The sequence below is a fragment of the Lygodium microphyllum genome, chromosome 28 (assembly GCF_053477565.2).
Source record: "Lygodium microphyllum isolate KBCC chromosome 28, Lygodium_microphyllum_v1.1.10, whole genome shotgun sequence".
NCBI classification, from domain to species: domain Eukaryota; kingdom Viridiplantae; phylum Streptophyta; class Polypodiopsida; order Schizaeales; family Lygodiaceae; genus Lygodium; species Lygodium microphyllum.
This window is the reverse complement of record NC_141162.1, coordinates 90,204,372-90,220,151: the sequence shown is the minus strand read 5'-3', so window position 1 is coordinate 90,220,151 and position 15,780 is coordinate 90,204,372. Positions and strand designations below refer to the sequence as shown.

General features: G+C 39.4%; 1 protein-coding gene across 3 annotated transcripts in view; it reads right to left on the bottom strand.

The window, feature by feature from the left end:
• Window positions 1-2,104, bottom strand: part of LOC148011745 (uncharacterized) — a 40,109-nt gene extending 38,005 nt beyond the window's left edge. For all 3 annotated transcript variants that reach the window (XM_087670550.1, XM_087670549.1, XM_087670551.1), the window contains exon 1: window positions 581-2,104. In XM_087670550.1, coding sequence (XP_087526676.1) covers window positions 581-1,294 — 714 coding nt within the window. In that variant the 5' untranslated portion in view covers window positions 1,295-2,104. The remainder of the gene's footprint in view (window positions 1-580) is intronic.
• Between the last annotated feature and the right edge of the window lie 13,676 nt (window positions 2,105-15,780).

Genomic DNA, 15,780 nt, shown 5'->3' with positions numbered 1-15,780 from the left:
ATTTCAACTTCACAAATTGACATCACTACAGCTTGTTTTATGATGAAAAGGTTTAGCATGTGAACAGACTGCTGAACTTTGTAGGAAAACCCCATATGAACAAAGGTTAAAATCAAAGGCAAGGAGTTGAAACACCAAAATACTGCTAGAAGTAGAATATACACTAGACATGGTCCACATATGGAAATAAAGATAATTCTTTGAAAAACAGATGTAAACCAAAAGCAGTAAGAGATATAGCATAAAAACACTGAGTTACCCTCTCTGCTTCTAGTGAAGCGCCAAAATACTGCTAGAAGCAGAATATACACTAGAAATGGTCCACACACAGAAGATAATTCTTTGAAGCATGAGTGAAAACAGATGTGAACCAAAAGCAGCAAGAGATATAGCAGAAAAACACTGAGTGATTGTTGCCCTCTCTGCTTCTAGTGAAGTGCCAAAACACTGCTAGAAGAAGAATATACACTAGCAATGGTTCACATATAGAAATAAAGATAATTACTTGAAACGTGACTGGAAACAGATGTAAACCAAAAGCAGCAAGAGATATAGCAGAAAAACATGAAGTGATTGTTACCCTCTCTGCTTCTAGTGACGGGCTAGAATCCATGAGAAGCGGACCCATTGTTTGCTTTGCCTCCTCTGGTGACAACCTCAAACCAAGAGCTGTGATTAGATTTTCCACTGTATCTGGTGAAACAAGCTCCCTTGGAGCCATCTGTTGCACTAGAAAGCCTAGGTGACCGTAGGCTTCAGCCAAGAGTTTTCTTTCAATCTCAGTTGGCTGTCTTCCTGCCCTCACAAGTCCAAGACCTCCAAGGACACAGACTATATCTGCGACTTGCTTGATCGTGGCATTCACATCCAATTTTCCAGATTCCAGTGTACATTTTTTCAGCCGCTTTGCAATGTGGTGTTCTCCCTGTTTCTGCATCTCTGCTAAGCTCATAAAATCAGACAAAGGTACAGTCACAACATCCTGAGATGCATCAACTGCAGAAGCCCACTTTGAAGTGACAACTTCGTGTACCCCGTTCAGAATGGGGAAAGCACTGTTGTTCCCAGAAGTTGGTTCATCTTGCCCTTGTTTTGGTAGCCCCTCATTGTTCCTATTATCCAAGGTTATGTCGGTGCTTATATGTTTGCTTTCTTTGTCAAGGTCAGTAAATGCCTTAGACTCCAATTGCGTGACATCTGGGCTCAACTGCTTGACCAAGATGCCAACATCATGGTTTTCCTGCTGCAACATGGATGAATCAAAAGGAACCCCTGGCTCCATATTCATCTTCATCAACAAAACATAATAGCCCCATTATAAAATAGTACTAAACCTACTGAAATCATATTCCCTGCATGCATTAACAGTGATACAGGCCTTGGACAGGTCAATGCAAGACGCCCTGGTGGTAATCCAATAAAATCAGGGCTGATGGCTGCACCCAAAGGCAAGAACAGGAGGTCCAAACTCCTCCAAAGATCTGATTTAAACCAGCATTACCTGCTCCAATCAACCTCGATCCCTTAAAGCCTTAAACACCGAATAGCCTTGATCATGTTCAGTCTAGACCGCCAAGGACTGCTGGCAAGCGTGGAACTGTCACAAAATCGTGATCTTCGACCTGAATTGGAGGGGCAGGGGCCTGCAGCATCTGCTGTGTGAGCTCTCAATCATGAGAACCCAAGAAAGCATTGAGCTGGTGGGACACGGTGATGCGATCCATGGCGGGATTAAAGCTGGGATTGCTGTTGGGGGCAATTGGCCTGACGCCCCGCCCCGAAACAGAGCAGAGTGCTCTGCGCCGAAGGGCCACGAACTGGAGCTCGAATTGGGGAGGGGGGGCGCAGAGAGAGAATACGAATGGGTATACAAAAGCGCGCGTATTCCAGTGACTGTGGCGATATACGAATGATGGGTCGGAAGGCTTCCCAACTAACTCACGATTGCTGGACAACGGCCATGTGCAAACACACAAAACCAAAATAAACCCAAAAAGAAAATGTGAGAACCCCTCTTCTCTTCCCCTCTCACACGCCCACAATTATGGAAGATGAGAAGATGGGTTAATCTTGAGCTCCAACCTCTCTCTCGCTCTCACAAACCGAGTCCTCTCTCGTATGAAAGCTCTCTTTTTAAAAAAAAACCCTAGGTCTTCTCTTTAAGCTTTGTTGCTTTTCCTTTTGTTGTTGTTTGCATGAATGCATTGACAAACGCAATCTTTAGACCTTGTTTTCCTTTTTAAGTGAATTTCACTTTAGGTAGATCTTCGACCCCGGCTTCACCACACAAAATTCAAACGTATCTGTGGGGTGTGGTGTTATAGTATTGAACATGTGACCTCCCCCTCTAAAGGCGTGCACTAAGCCAATGCTTGCGAAAAGCTATGTTAAGCTTGAGGTCAACCACTATTGTGTTTCACACTCTCTAAAGGAATCGTCCCCAATATGCTCATGTTAAGCTTATGCTTGCATATCAAGGCTACTATTAAATCTTCCGTATTCATGCATGGCTTATTAGACCCGGGTAGTCATTTAATTCATCATAAACATCACAAGTTCACATAAACAATTCTTTGTTGTCATAAACCCCAATATGCTCATGTTAAGATTATGCTTGCATATCAAGGCTACTATTAAATCTTCAGTATTCATGCATGGCTTATTAGACCCGGGTAGTCATTTAATTCATCATAAACATCACAAGTTCACATAAACAATTCTTTGTTGTCATAAGTATTGCAAGTGATGGATTGTCTCAAGCTCTAAAAATGTATCGAGAATCATGTTGTCTAGCCGATTTATTATGCAAGGTCATGAGGAGGAAAAATGAAGGATTGTCCCAAGATTTATAACTAATCATGCTATTGTATTGATTTTATCCACATTCATGAGCCTTACAAGTGGTGCATTATTGTCAAAAACTTATGTTTAAAAGTGCACATATTAAAAATTGATTCGCCAGTGTGTTTGTTGGTTGTATAACTGAAGTTGTCTTCTCTTTGCTACCATAGTACGATTAACATGTTCATTAGATCAATTTCAAAATTAGACCAATCATGGGAGTGCATGTTCATATATTATTTGGGCATAATATCATTGTGAAAGTGTGTTTGTTTGCATATAGTTGAGCATAATGACATTGTAAAATAGACCAATCATAAGTGTATTTGTTCACACTTGAGCACAATATTGTTGTGAAATATAAGTGTTCCTTCATACTTTTACATACTAACTAGGTATGTACTACAACACTATTGAAACAAAGTGGAATTTGCACCCTAAGCCACACTTTGCACCTCCTTTACACACAAAAATGGGCATGATTGAGAATAAGTTTTTAAATGTTTCTTGACAAAACTAACAATATGCTAATTCTAAGTAAGCAAGGAAATGGACATACAATTGACCATGGGAATAAGTAGCATTATTATTATCCATCATTAAGTTTTGTATTGCTTGCCCAATATTATGTGTAATATCTTAATGTATCTACCGATTTTAAAATTGTTGTTATCATGCACTATAAAGAGTTGCATCAATGGATAGGATTCATACTCTTGCTAGAGCATCCAAGACAAGTCAAAGTGGTGGGATGACATGGAACTCGAATGAGACTATCTACATGCTTTAGTCATAGGCTCCAAACCATGGCCTTAGATCCCATAATCTAATTTGATAATAAAAAGCATTTTTCCCCTTCAAAGCAAGTATGTACGCCAAGCTAGCATTAACTGGGTGAGAGGGGCACAAAAATAGCCTAAGAAAAGCATGTTCTCCCCCATCCCCAGCCATTCAATTACACTATGCTCAGAGAGTGTTCCTAAGAGATTCATCTTGCATATCCTAAGTTGGGAGGTGTCTTAGCTTCCTCTAGAATCTCTATCTCTCAAAAACTTGTGGAAACAACCCTATGGGTCAAAGCTCATGTGTGAAAAGCATATATTGAGACCCAACAAACGTGTTGCTATTATAGAAGCAACGGCATGTCCATTCTTATGGCTCAACCAAGTTGCAATATCAATGGGACATGGATGGATCTATTATCCATTGAGAAGCCTCCACACTTTATTGGCATCTTACCTCTCACTTAAAATGCTCCCCATCAACTTTCTCAATTTCCTTTCTATTATAAAGTGCACAAAAGTAAGCATGATGCTCAAATTTTACAATGATTAATTCCTATGATGTATGAAATTTAAAATACATGTCCGACAAATAATTAGTTGACACCCATGATATATTATTGAGCTTTTTTCTTCTTCATTTAAACTCATGGTATTTTCCATGGGGCCATTAAACACTTGATATGCATAGATATCTATCCATGTTACTAGTTTTGGTAAAACTACTAATTTTGTAAAATTACTTGGCATCCATGATACATTATTTAGCCATTTTCTTCTTTTTGTGAGCTCTTCATGCCACCACTTGGTCATTAAACACCTATTGCTTCATATGCGCACATCCATCCATGTTACTACATTCCATAAAACTAGTATTTATGTAAAACTAGTAATATATATGCTCTTCTTGTATAGCATGCACAACTGCCCTCTTGAAGGATCTTATCAATCATTGACAACTCAACTTGCATAACATGTATGAAAAAATATAAGTTGTGGCTCATGAAAATAGCTTGGATATACATTATGAGTCAGGCATTAACGCCATACTCTAAATTTTGGTTCTCCGTACCAATGCATGCAATTAGCACCATACATGTGAGTAGCAACCCTAAATTGAGAGACCCAACTGTTATGGCAGTATTGGACCATGCTTAATGATGTAGATGTGTAGACAATGGAGTAGGAAGGAACACCCTATGATGTTGTGAGGCAAATATCATCATTGTGAGCTTTAAAGTTTAGAGAGTCAAGCATTGATTGAGATAGGTGTCAAGTTGAGATTTGTTAGGTGAGGAGAGGGGTGTAGTGTAGAGAATAAAGGGCATGTGTAATATACCCACTTTCCTAGATTAGATATTACATTGCAACATTTATTGCACATGAACATGGTTCTATATTAATGATGTAAAGGGCTTTTTGAAAATCTTGTAATTTTTAGAAATTCTTGATGGCAAAGTAAGGAGATTAAAATTTGAAATTTTCAAAACTACTCAAATACTTGACATGAAGTGCTAGAATCATATAGCTTGTCTCTGTAACTCCAAATCTTCAAAGAGCTCCAAATTTTGAGTTTTGGATCAAAAGTTATGGTCATTTTATGTTTAATCCTATGTGTAGGAATGTTCATGCTCGCACTCTCTACAAATGCCAAAGTGCATATTTTGGTATTTTTGGACTATTTTGGAAGGCAAAGGCCTTGCTTTCACATTCCATAAGCTTTGGATCTTGCCTTTGTATTCTACCTTAGTGCTTTCCCTATTAGCATTTACTCTTTTATAATTTAAATGAAAAGCATTCCTCCCTCCCCTCTCCAAAAATTATTTAAGAGATGCCCTTGAAACCCCTAGCCACAACTCTACCATCTACACTGACATCCAAATACAACACTCAATATATACCTATCTCACTCCCACTCAAGTGAGGGAAGGGTTAGGAGGAACTTGAGAGAAGAGTGCGACAAGCACCACACCTCAAAATGTTGCTTGAATACCTTCACTACTTAGGTTGCGACAGCTCTTGATGCGAGCAACAACATGCATATGGCTTCATCAAGCAATAAGATTTCTACACCTCAAAATCAACTTATATATCCAAGGTTGTTTTGTTTGCATATTGGTTAAGTAACTAATGTTTGGAAAGGGACGATTTCACGTGAAGTACCCCTTGTTCAAACAATCGTATAGAGGTGTTCTTTGTAGTAGTCAACCAAAATTTCATCATTTTACGAGCAACATCACTTAGACCCCCTTCTAGAATCGATGGATTTAATTGAACATGGGAGTTTCAGTCCTACCCTAGTGAGGCATGAGTTCAATCACCTTAGCAACAATATAATGCCCATTGAAGAAATATTACTTTGCAACCAATCAAAGATGAGAGTGGTTAACACTACACTTGATGCATAGAGAGTGGGCCAATATTGAAACTTCCATGGCCTTAGGGACTAGAACTCTAGCATACTTTGTTCCCTAAAATAGTGATAGCTTAGGTTCTATCCAATGGGAGGTGGTCACAATTGCTTGGCTCTAAACCTAACAATAATCTAGAAAGCCACCTAACTAATCATGTCCACGACATCCATAAGATGTGTCAAGACCTTCCCCCTTCTATTTTCACCCCCTTCCCAAAACATTCTTTAGCTATTTAATTACTACCATGCTACATTTTACATACATGTTCATTTGTCGCATCCTTGACACCAATTTTGTTCCAACAATACCCTTAAGAAACAATTATGTGTAACCAATCCTTTCTTAAAATTTGAATAAACTTTTATTAATATAACATTTAAAATATACCAATCAACATGGCTATAAAAAATGTATGTAACCTAAGATTTTGTCTACAAGTCCACTACTAAATATATCCCTCAAGTACTATACATCTTGTCCTAGAGGCAACCAATAAGGCAACAAGCTAGCCCCGGTAGCCCTCCCAGAACCTAACACGTGACCCTTTTGCTCCTCCAAGGGACATCACACTCTAGGGTTGGGATTCCTACCACCTACATTACACCCACAATGTTAGGCAGTCTCATAACAATGTGGCATCATGACCACATGATCCACACCAATGACGACTATCCTACTCCAAGGTTAAAGGGATGCCTCAAGTACAATACGATTACCACTCCCTAGCCATATAAGCATAGCAAAAGGGGTCCTTCATCACAATTTAAGCATGAAATAAGAGTTTTGGTGCATCTTTTTAACATATAAAACCATCCCTTCCAAACATTAGTTACTTAATTCATACAAATAATAAAACCTAGGTTATAATAAGCTAATTTTGAGGTGTAGAAACATTGTTACTAGATGGAGCCATATTCATGTTGTTGCTTGCATCAAGAGTGGTGGCTATGATGACGATGGCATGAGCAATGAAGATATTGACATTGTGTTTTGGGTTATAGGCCGGTGCTTGTGGTAAGCATCTATATTTAACACTCCTCTCTTGATGATAGCTTCTCCTAGCACTACCCTCACTTATTGGTATGCATTAAGTGTTTTTTTGGATGTTTATTGTGGAGGGTAGTTGTGTGCATAGGGATAAAAGTTTTTTTTTTTTTTTTTTTTTTTGGGGGGGGGGGGAGTGGAATGCTTTTCCTTTGAAAATAAAAACGTAAGTGCTAAGTCAAAACATAGAGGCTAAAGGGGGGAAGCCGAGAGTGGAAGCTCACAAGTGGAAGCAAGAGCTATGGTGGAAGGAGCAAGAGAGATCGGATGTGAGACCTCCAACAATCACAATGTGTGATCGGCCTTCCCTTATTTAAATGTCCCTAAAAGAATAAAGAACAAAGTATCAATGATGGGTGTTCGCCACTTGCAATTACAAGTATGTTGGTGCTATTACCATAACTAATACATAGGCAGCAAGGCACATGCACCTTTACACCCAACAACCTCCCACTTAAAGGCGAATGTGCCCCTAGTGAGGAGAGAACAAGAAAAAAAAAAGTTGCAAAGTACAATTGTACTTAAAGTACAATAGGATGAGGAAAGACATCATCTCATCCATTTCCTATCAACTTCCTAAGAAAGGAAAAATGCTATGCTAAGAGACTTTTGGTGAGCAAATTTGCAAGATTTTGATTAGTTCATATCTTGACAAGCTCAATGGACTTGTCCTCAATGACATTTGAGATAAAGTGGTAACACACCTCAATGTGCTTTGTCTTCATATGGAAGACCAGATTCTTGGCCAACTGAATAGTACTCATGGAATTTAAATGCACTGTAGGGACCACATCAGTAATACCAAGGTCTCTAGATGGCCTAATTAGAAAGCCTCCTTGCAAGCCTTAGTGATTGCAACATACTCTGCCCCTATAGTGGAGAGGGCCATGCATTTCTGCACTCTGGACATCCTAGAAACAAAACCTCTAGCAAAGGTGAAGACATAGCTAACGTAGACTTCCTATTGTTTGCATGTCTTACATAATCAAAGTCGATGCACCCCATGACTCTTGTATCTTGGCCGCCATAACATATCACATGTTTATAATGCCTTTAAGGTACCTCATGATACCTTTCATGACATCCCAATGCCATCTGCCAAGTGTAACCATAGAGTGTGCCACAACTCCCACATTAAATGCTATGTTAGGACGAGTGGCTATTATGGCATACATTAAACTGTCCATTGCAGATGTATAAGGGATCTTGGCTATCTCGGTCTTTTGCTCATCAGACTGTGGATAATAGGCTTGACTAACCTTCACATGAGAAGGTAAATGACAGCCAATAATATCAACGTCCTACATATTAAATCGCTCAAGGATCTTCTAGATGTACTCCTTCTGCGAGACAAGTAAATAAGCCCCCTAGAGCGATTGTGTGTAACGTGCATCCCAAGAATATGTGAGGCATGTCCCATGTCCTCCATCTCAAAACTCTTCTTGAGCTGACCCATTAAGGCATCCAACTCATCATGAGCACTCCCAGCAATCAACATATCATCCACATAGAGTACCAAAATGATAAGGCTACCATCATGGGTCTTCTTCATATATAAACATGGATCCATATTACTACAGATATATCCATGTGAATGCATAAAAGCATCGAGTGTATGGTACCATTTCCTAGGCTACTACATATAAATCTCATCATGCAAGTTCCCATGTATGGGTAAATGAGAAATCACCAAAAGAGAGAGCATAACCTGCATCATCCAATTGTTTAGCTAAAAATAGGCTTTTAGTCAAAGCTGAAACATGGCGTACATAATGTAAAGTAAATATATTTCCTAAATAAAACTGCAACTAGACATCTTCAATACCAATAATATCAAAAGCCACGTCATTATTCAATCTAACAAATCCTATCATGATGTGATAGGAGTGAAACTACTCTTGATGAGGGGTGACATGAAATGAAGCCCCTGAATCAAGCAGCCAACACTCAACATAGGTAGACAAGGCATTAGTCAATTGGGAAACATCAAGAGAAGAAGCTACAAGTATGTCGTCATCATTAGAATCAGTTTGCATGACATTTATCTCTCCAATCTTAACATTGGACTTGTTCAGGACAATGCTACAATCATCATGCTTTTCTTGTGGTTTATCATTTCCCTTTTCCTTGCGCTTGTCATCACATATTTTATGGCACTGTGACCAAATATGGCCCTACTTCCCATAATAGTGACAAGTTAATGCAGACTTACAACCAGGTGATTTATTGAGAGACTGATCAAGTGACTGAGAATGAGACTTCTGAGAGTCTCTTCCACTGTGGTCATTACCACTCCTACCATTATTACCTCTAACTGTCAAAGCATGAAAGGTGTGGGAAGCATCAACATTCTTTCTATTAATCTCTTCATTCAAGAGAGCACCCTCTACATCCTACAATTTTAGCCTATTAGTAGGTATATTTATAGACACAGAAGTACAAAATGTGTCCCTTAACTCGAGCAATATAACCAAGAGGAACAAGGAATGAAGATTACCATTGAATTCAATCCCTTGTGAAGACAAATGGTTGAAAATAGAATGAAACTCATTTAAGTGGGTGGATATAGAAGTCCCCTCCTTCATATGAAGGTCCATGAGTTGCTTCAGCCAATATATCTAAAAGGCAGGGCTCTACTTGTCATAGACATTGCAAATCTTATCCCATACATCCCATGTGGACTACCCATTAGAGACAACATTATAGAAAACTTGTTTAGAGAGTGACAAAATGATTGTGGATTTACATAACTCATCCGGTTTAGCCCAATCCTCTACATCAATGCATTCAGCTTAACACCCTTATATTTCAATGGCTTCTAATAGCTGTAAGAGAGAGAGAGAGAGAGAGAGAGAGAGAGAGAGAAGAAGAATAAGATAGAGAGAGGTAGGCACATTATATATATTTCTCCTTCTTCTCCTCCTCCTCCTCCTTCTTTGTCTTTGGCATTCACTCCTATTACTCAAGTCATCTTTACATGGACTCTTCCTTGATTACCCTAAGCATATCCCTCTCCTCTTGACTTTCATCCATCTCTCTTCCTCTTTACTTCTTCCTTTGACCCATTATTTGGATCTTGACCTTTCCTAAACCTTATGACCTCTCTATAATCATCCACTATTGTGCAAGTAGTGATCAGGTAGTCCACTCAATTGCCATGTATTTCATCTGAGTAGATTACTTCAGAGATGATCTTTATCCTCAATGTCTATCAACATTAGTCCCTTTGTATACACTTTATGGAATATATAAGCATTCGCTTTTTGCATGAACTAATTTTGTGTGTGTGTGTGTGTGTGTGGAGAGAGAGAGAGAGAGAGAGAGAGAGAGAGAGAGAGAGAGAGAGAGAGAAGAGAGAGAAAGCAAAGCACAACAATAAGGGGAGATCATGAAGGATGAAATCACAAGTGTGCGTATTGTAACTACTACTCCCCCTTCTCCTCTTTCTATCTTTGATTCTCGTGTCACTATGATGCTGCAAAAACACGTGGATAGTAGAGGTCATCCTTCGACGCAATCCACAAATCCAAGCATACAAACTTTATCCACAAGTTCCATGTTTTTTGTGTGTTTATTATTAGCTTAATTAATCAAATTAAAAAGGATATAAAATTTTCAGTATTAAATTATTAGTAGAAAATATATTAGTTGATAAAGGAAATATATAATTAAAAATATCAAAGGAAAAGATATTAAAGAATCAATCATGTAAGTATTAATCCACTTGGGAAAATTTATTAAATTGTTGCTTCTTTAGTTTAGAATGCTAGTAAAATTAGTAAGGAAATTATAATGGTTAGTAGCAAAAATAAAAACTAGTAGAAAATTCTAAATGTTTGTTTACATAGTCTAAATACTAAGAAGAATTATGTGGAAATTCTACCAATAAAAATACTAGGGGAAATTATATTGAAAATAATGGTAAATTCAATCAAGAAAAAAATGTTGGAGTGATTAGATTATTTAAGTTCCATCCAAAATAGTTAAAAAATAAGCAAAGGTACTCTTAGAAAATTGAAAGCTTAGGTCCAGATAAATTTGACAATCTAATAAAGTGTTGATGAGGCTAAGGTATTTGAAGAAGAGAAAATACATTGGGTATCATCATGATGAAAGAATGTGATGTTTCCTTGAACCATACCTACCTTGTGATTGTAGTAAAATAATGTCATTGAAGATAGGGATCATGTAATAATTTATTTGGAGATAAAGGGAATACAAAGTGATTTTATAAAATAGTACCTAGTGTTGGGATGGTCGTACCTTGAATTAAGATAGGGATTATGCCATGGTAATCCATGTATGCATGGATGTGATATTATAGAGATCACGCAATGGTATCTCATGATATTGAAATATCTATAAGATGTAATGATTTTTTCTAAAACCTTACTTATGTTTGGATGGATGTGATGCTATGGCTATAGATGTCATGAGGTTATTGTGGAAGTGAGATTGGCATTGTACTCCCCCCCTTGAGTCTTTCCATGAACAATTTACCACCTAGTTGGATATTATTGTCTTGAGTGAGATTGCAACCTAAACAATGAGTTCAAATGTGCGAGGAAGGTTTCCTCCTATAGAGATGTAGGTCCAAATGGGGGCTTTGGCTATGTTAATAGTAAACCTCACTTATCTATGATGTGAGAAGAAATCCTCAACAAATGCAATGTATGGAGATGGGCATCAAAAAGGCTTTGATAAGGAGAGAGGGATAAGGAGGCGAGGAAGAGACCTAGGAGATAGTCAAAATTTCCAATGGTGGGATAAAAGTCTTGAACTCCAAGTTAGATTCCAAAAAAAAAACTTTTGAAAATATTTTTTTCAACTATTTTTGTGTTGTGCCTAAAGGTGTTCAGAGAACCTCTGTAATGGGCTAATTAATGACATTCCTTTTATGTGTTCCAAAATGTGGTAGGATTAACATTGCATTAGTGGGCTGAAGTGATATGCCATATGGATGGAGGGGTTGAGCTTAGCTCCCCTCTCTCACTCTCTTTGAAACAAATGTATTGATGGTCCTTGCTCGCACAAAGTAATCCTTCTTGGTTGGGTGCTGAAAGAGATTGGTAACTCCTAGCGGGTTGAGACTCTAATGTTCTGGTACAAGGTAGACTTAATAGTTGCCTAACTAGCTAAGTTGATAAATCTTAAGGGCTTTAGATGATGTTGCTTAGGAAATGCATTTTAGCAACTACCAGATATCCTCTCCCCTTTCTCAACCAAGGGCAACTATATCACGGTCTTGGATGAAGATTCTATATTAGCCATGAGTCCTTAAAACCCATGAACTTTCTTCATAATCTTAAGTTCAAGCCAATCCACCACAACTTTGACTTTAATGGGGTCTATGGATATACTATCCTTGGAAATAAGGGATCTCGAGTGTTCAATTTGAGAAGTGTTTCTCTTTGTAAAAATCTTGTAAGTGCAAAGCAATTGTAAAAGAATAAAAGGATACATGGAAAGCACTAAAGATAGAGATTGCACAATAAACATGATTGTTATGTTAATTATGATCATTGCAAACATTGAGAATGAATGAATAGAATAGAGTACATTGCAGGTAAAGTTGCATTGCCAATTGGTAAATCTAGAAATACATGAACATTTATACATGATTACTCAATGATACATTGCAACCATAGATTATTTGATCCATCTATCATCTAGCATATAATCCAATGCTCAAACAAATGGCACACACAAATGATTCAAACCCATTGCAGTCCGTATTATTTGAGATTGCTTGAGTTCTCTAGAGGAAGTTCATCCGAAGCAACCACTGTACCCATAGGTATAGTAGGAGAAGGATAAGGAACATGCATTAGAGGATGTAGTGGAGGAGGAACCAAACCACATGCCACTTAAGCTTGATGAGGAGTTGCAATAGCTGGAGGCCAATTTTGGACTATAAGCGGACTAGGAGAGTGACATGGAGGCAACAGAAATGGATAATAATTAAGATGGATATGTTGAATCCACAAATCAATTTGATTCATCAATAGCGACTTAGACACATTGTAGAAAACAATCTCAACTACCAAAGTCTCAATAAATCAAACCCCATGTCACACCTCATGTTTTGCATTTGGTCCCTGTCAACATGAACTATGGCTATCAAATGATTTGAATGGTCGATGCATTGTAGAAGTCTCTCCTACTGCTCCTCTAAAACATGAATTCACAGCGGTGACAACCTCTTTGTAGAAAGTGTCTTTGCTAAAGTTAACCTATACTACAACTATGCATGCTTTGATTACATCTTGATATCCACCTTTTCATCAGCATTAGTCAACTCTAGGGCATCCTTCTACTAGCCATCCTATTTTGAGTGTCTTGGTTGGCCTTCCCAGACTCCTTATGAAAGGGAGCGACAGATCGAAGGTTAGACTCGAGAGCTATGGCGGGAGAGCAAGAGTAAGAAAGGGAGATACTAGAAATGGGAACTCCGACAGTCACAATGTGTGACCGGGCCTTCCTTTATTCAAATTGTCACTAAAAGAATAAAGAATAAAGTGACGGTGATGGGCGCCCGCCACTTGCAGTGTGCAGTGGCGGTGACAGTCAGTATAGTAATACACGGGTGGCTAGGCAGAGGCGCCTTTACCCCCAACAACCTCCCACTTAAAGGTGAATCTATCCCAGTGAGGAGTGAAAAGAAAAAGAAAAAAGACAGTACAACATGTACACATGTACAACAGGATGAGGAAAGATGTCATCTCATCCCACGCCCATCAACCTCCTGAAGAAGGCAAAGCGCTCTGTAGAGAGGCTTTTCGTGAGCAGATCTGCAGGATTCTGGTCAATTGAGATCTTAACAAGATCAACATACTTGTCCTCAACGACCCCACGTATGAAGTGATACCTCACCTCAATGTGTTTTGTCTTTGCATGGAAGACCGGATTCTTGGCTACGGATTCTTGGCTAATTGAATAGCACTCATAGAATCCGAATGCAGTGTAGGGATGGCATCAATACCAAGGTCAGCAACTAAATGACCCAACCAAATGGCCTCCTTGTAAGCCTCAGTGGTGGCTGCAACATACTCGGCCTCTATAGTAGAAAGGCCCGTGCATTTCTGCACCCTGGACATCCAAGAAACAACACCTCCAGCATAGGTGAATACATAGCCGGAAGTGGACTTCCTACTATCTACATGTCCTGCATAATCAGAGTCAGTGTACCCTACGACTCTTGTCTCCTGGCTACTATAGCATATGCATATATCTGCAGTGCTCTTCAGGTACCTCATGATACCCTTCACGGCATCCCAATGCTTCTTGCCAGATGTAGCCATATAGCGTGCCACAACACCAAATGCAAAGGCAATATCTGGACGAGTGGCTATCATGGCATACATTAGACTGCCCACTGCGGATGCATAGGGAATCTTGGCCCTCTCGGCCTTTTGCACTTCTGTATGTGGACAATCAGCCTGTGATACCTTCGGCAATGTACAGCCAATAGGCTTTACGTCCTGCATGCGAAAGCGCTCAAGGACTTTATGAATGTACTCCCTCTGTGACAAGTAGAGGAGTCCTTGATGCCTGTCGCGTCTAATGCGCATACCAAGTATGTGAGCGGCTTGTCCCAAATCTTTCATCTCAAAGCTCTTCTTGAGCTGAGCCTTAAGAGCATCTAGCTCATCATGAGCTTTCCCTGCTATTAACATATCATCCACATAGAGTACCAAAATCAATAAAGAAACATCACGAGCTTTCTTTGTGTAAAGATACGGATCCATAGCACTCCAGCTATAGCCCTGTGACTGCATAAAGGCATCAAACTTATGATACCACTCCCTAGGTGCCTGTTTCAAGCCATAAAGACTTTTCTTTAATTTGCACACTAGGTGTTGTCTGCCAGGTTCTGCAAAGCCCTTAGACTGCTCCATATAAATCTCATCATGCAAGTCCCCATGTAAGAAAGCCGTCTTGACATCCATCTGGTATAAATCCAAGTCAAGTTGAGCAACCAAAGCCAAGACTAAGCACAGGGTGGTCATCTTAACCATAGGAGAAAAGACCTCGTCAAAGTCTACACCATGCTCCTGCTTAAAACCCTTTGCTACCAATCTAGCCTTGTATGTCGGCTTGGGGTGTCCAGGGGTACTTTTCAGCTTGTACACCCACTTGCATGGCAAAGCCTTCTTGCCGTAGGCAAAGACACCAAATCCTAAGTGTCATTCTTATGCAAGGAGTCTATCTCAGACTGCATAGCCCTCTCCCAAGAGTGACTATCACCCTTGCGCATAGCCTCATCATAAGTGAAAGGCTCTCCTGCATTTGTAACCAAGACATAATGCATCGAGGGCTGAAATCTATCAGGTGGACGTTTGTCTCTAGTAGACAGGCTCTGTTGCCTGTCCAACGCCCTGACCATGAGCATCTGTCAGCTGTAGGTTGTCCAACTGGCTATGCGTGAGCTCTCGGCTCCTCCTAAAATATGACCCTGTGGATCTCAACAACTCTCTCAGGCTGCCTATGTATCTTGTCTTCATGGAAGACTACATCATGACTGCGGATGACTTTCCGTGCCTGCAGATCCCAGAGATGGTAACCCATCTCGCCTGCATCCCCATAACCAAGGAAAATGCATTTGACACTCTTAGGATCCAGCTTACTTCTCTTGTCCCTGGGCACATGGCAAAATGCTTCACATCCAAAGACACGGAGATGCGCATAAGAGGGAGGTT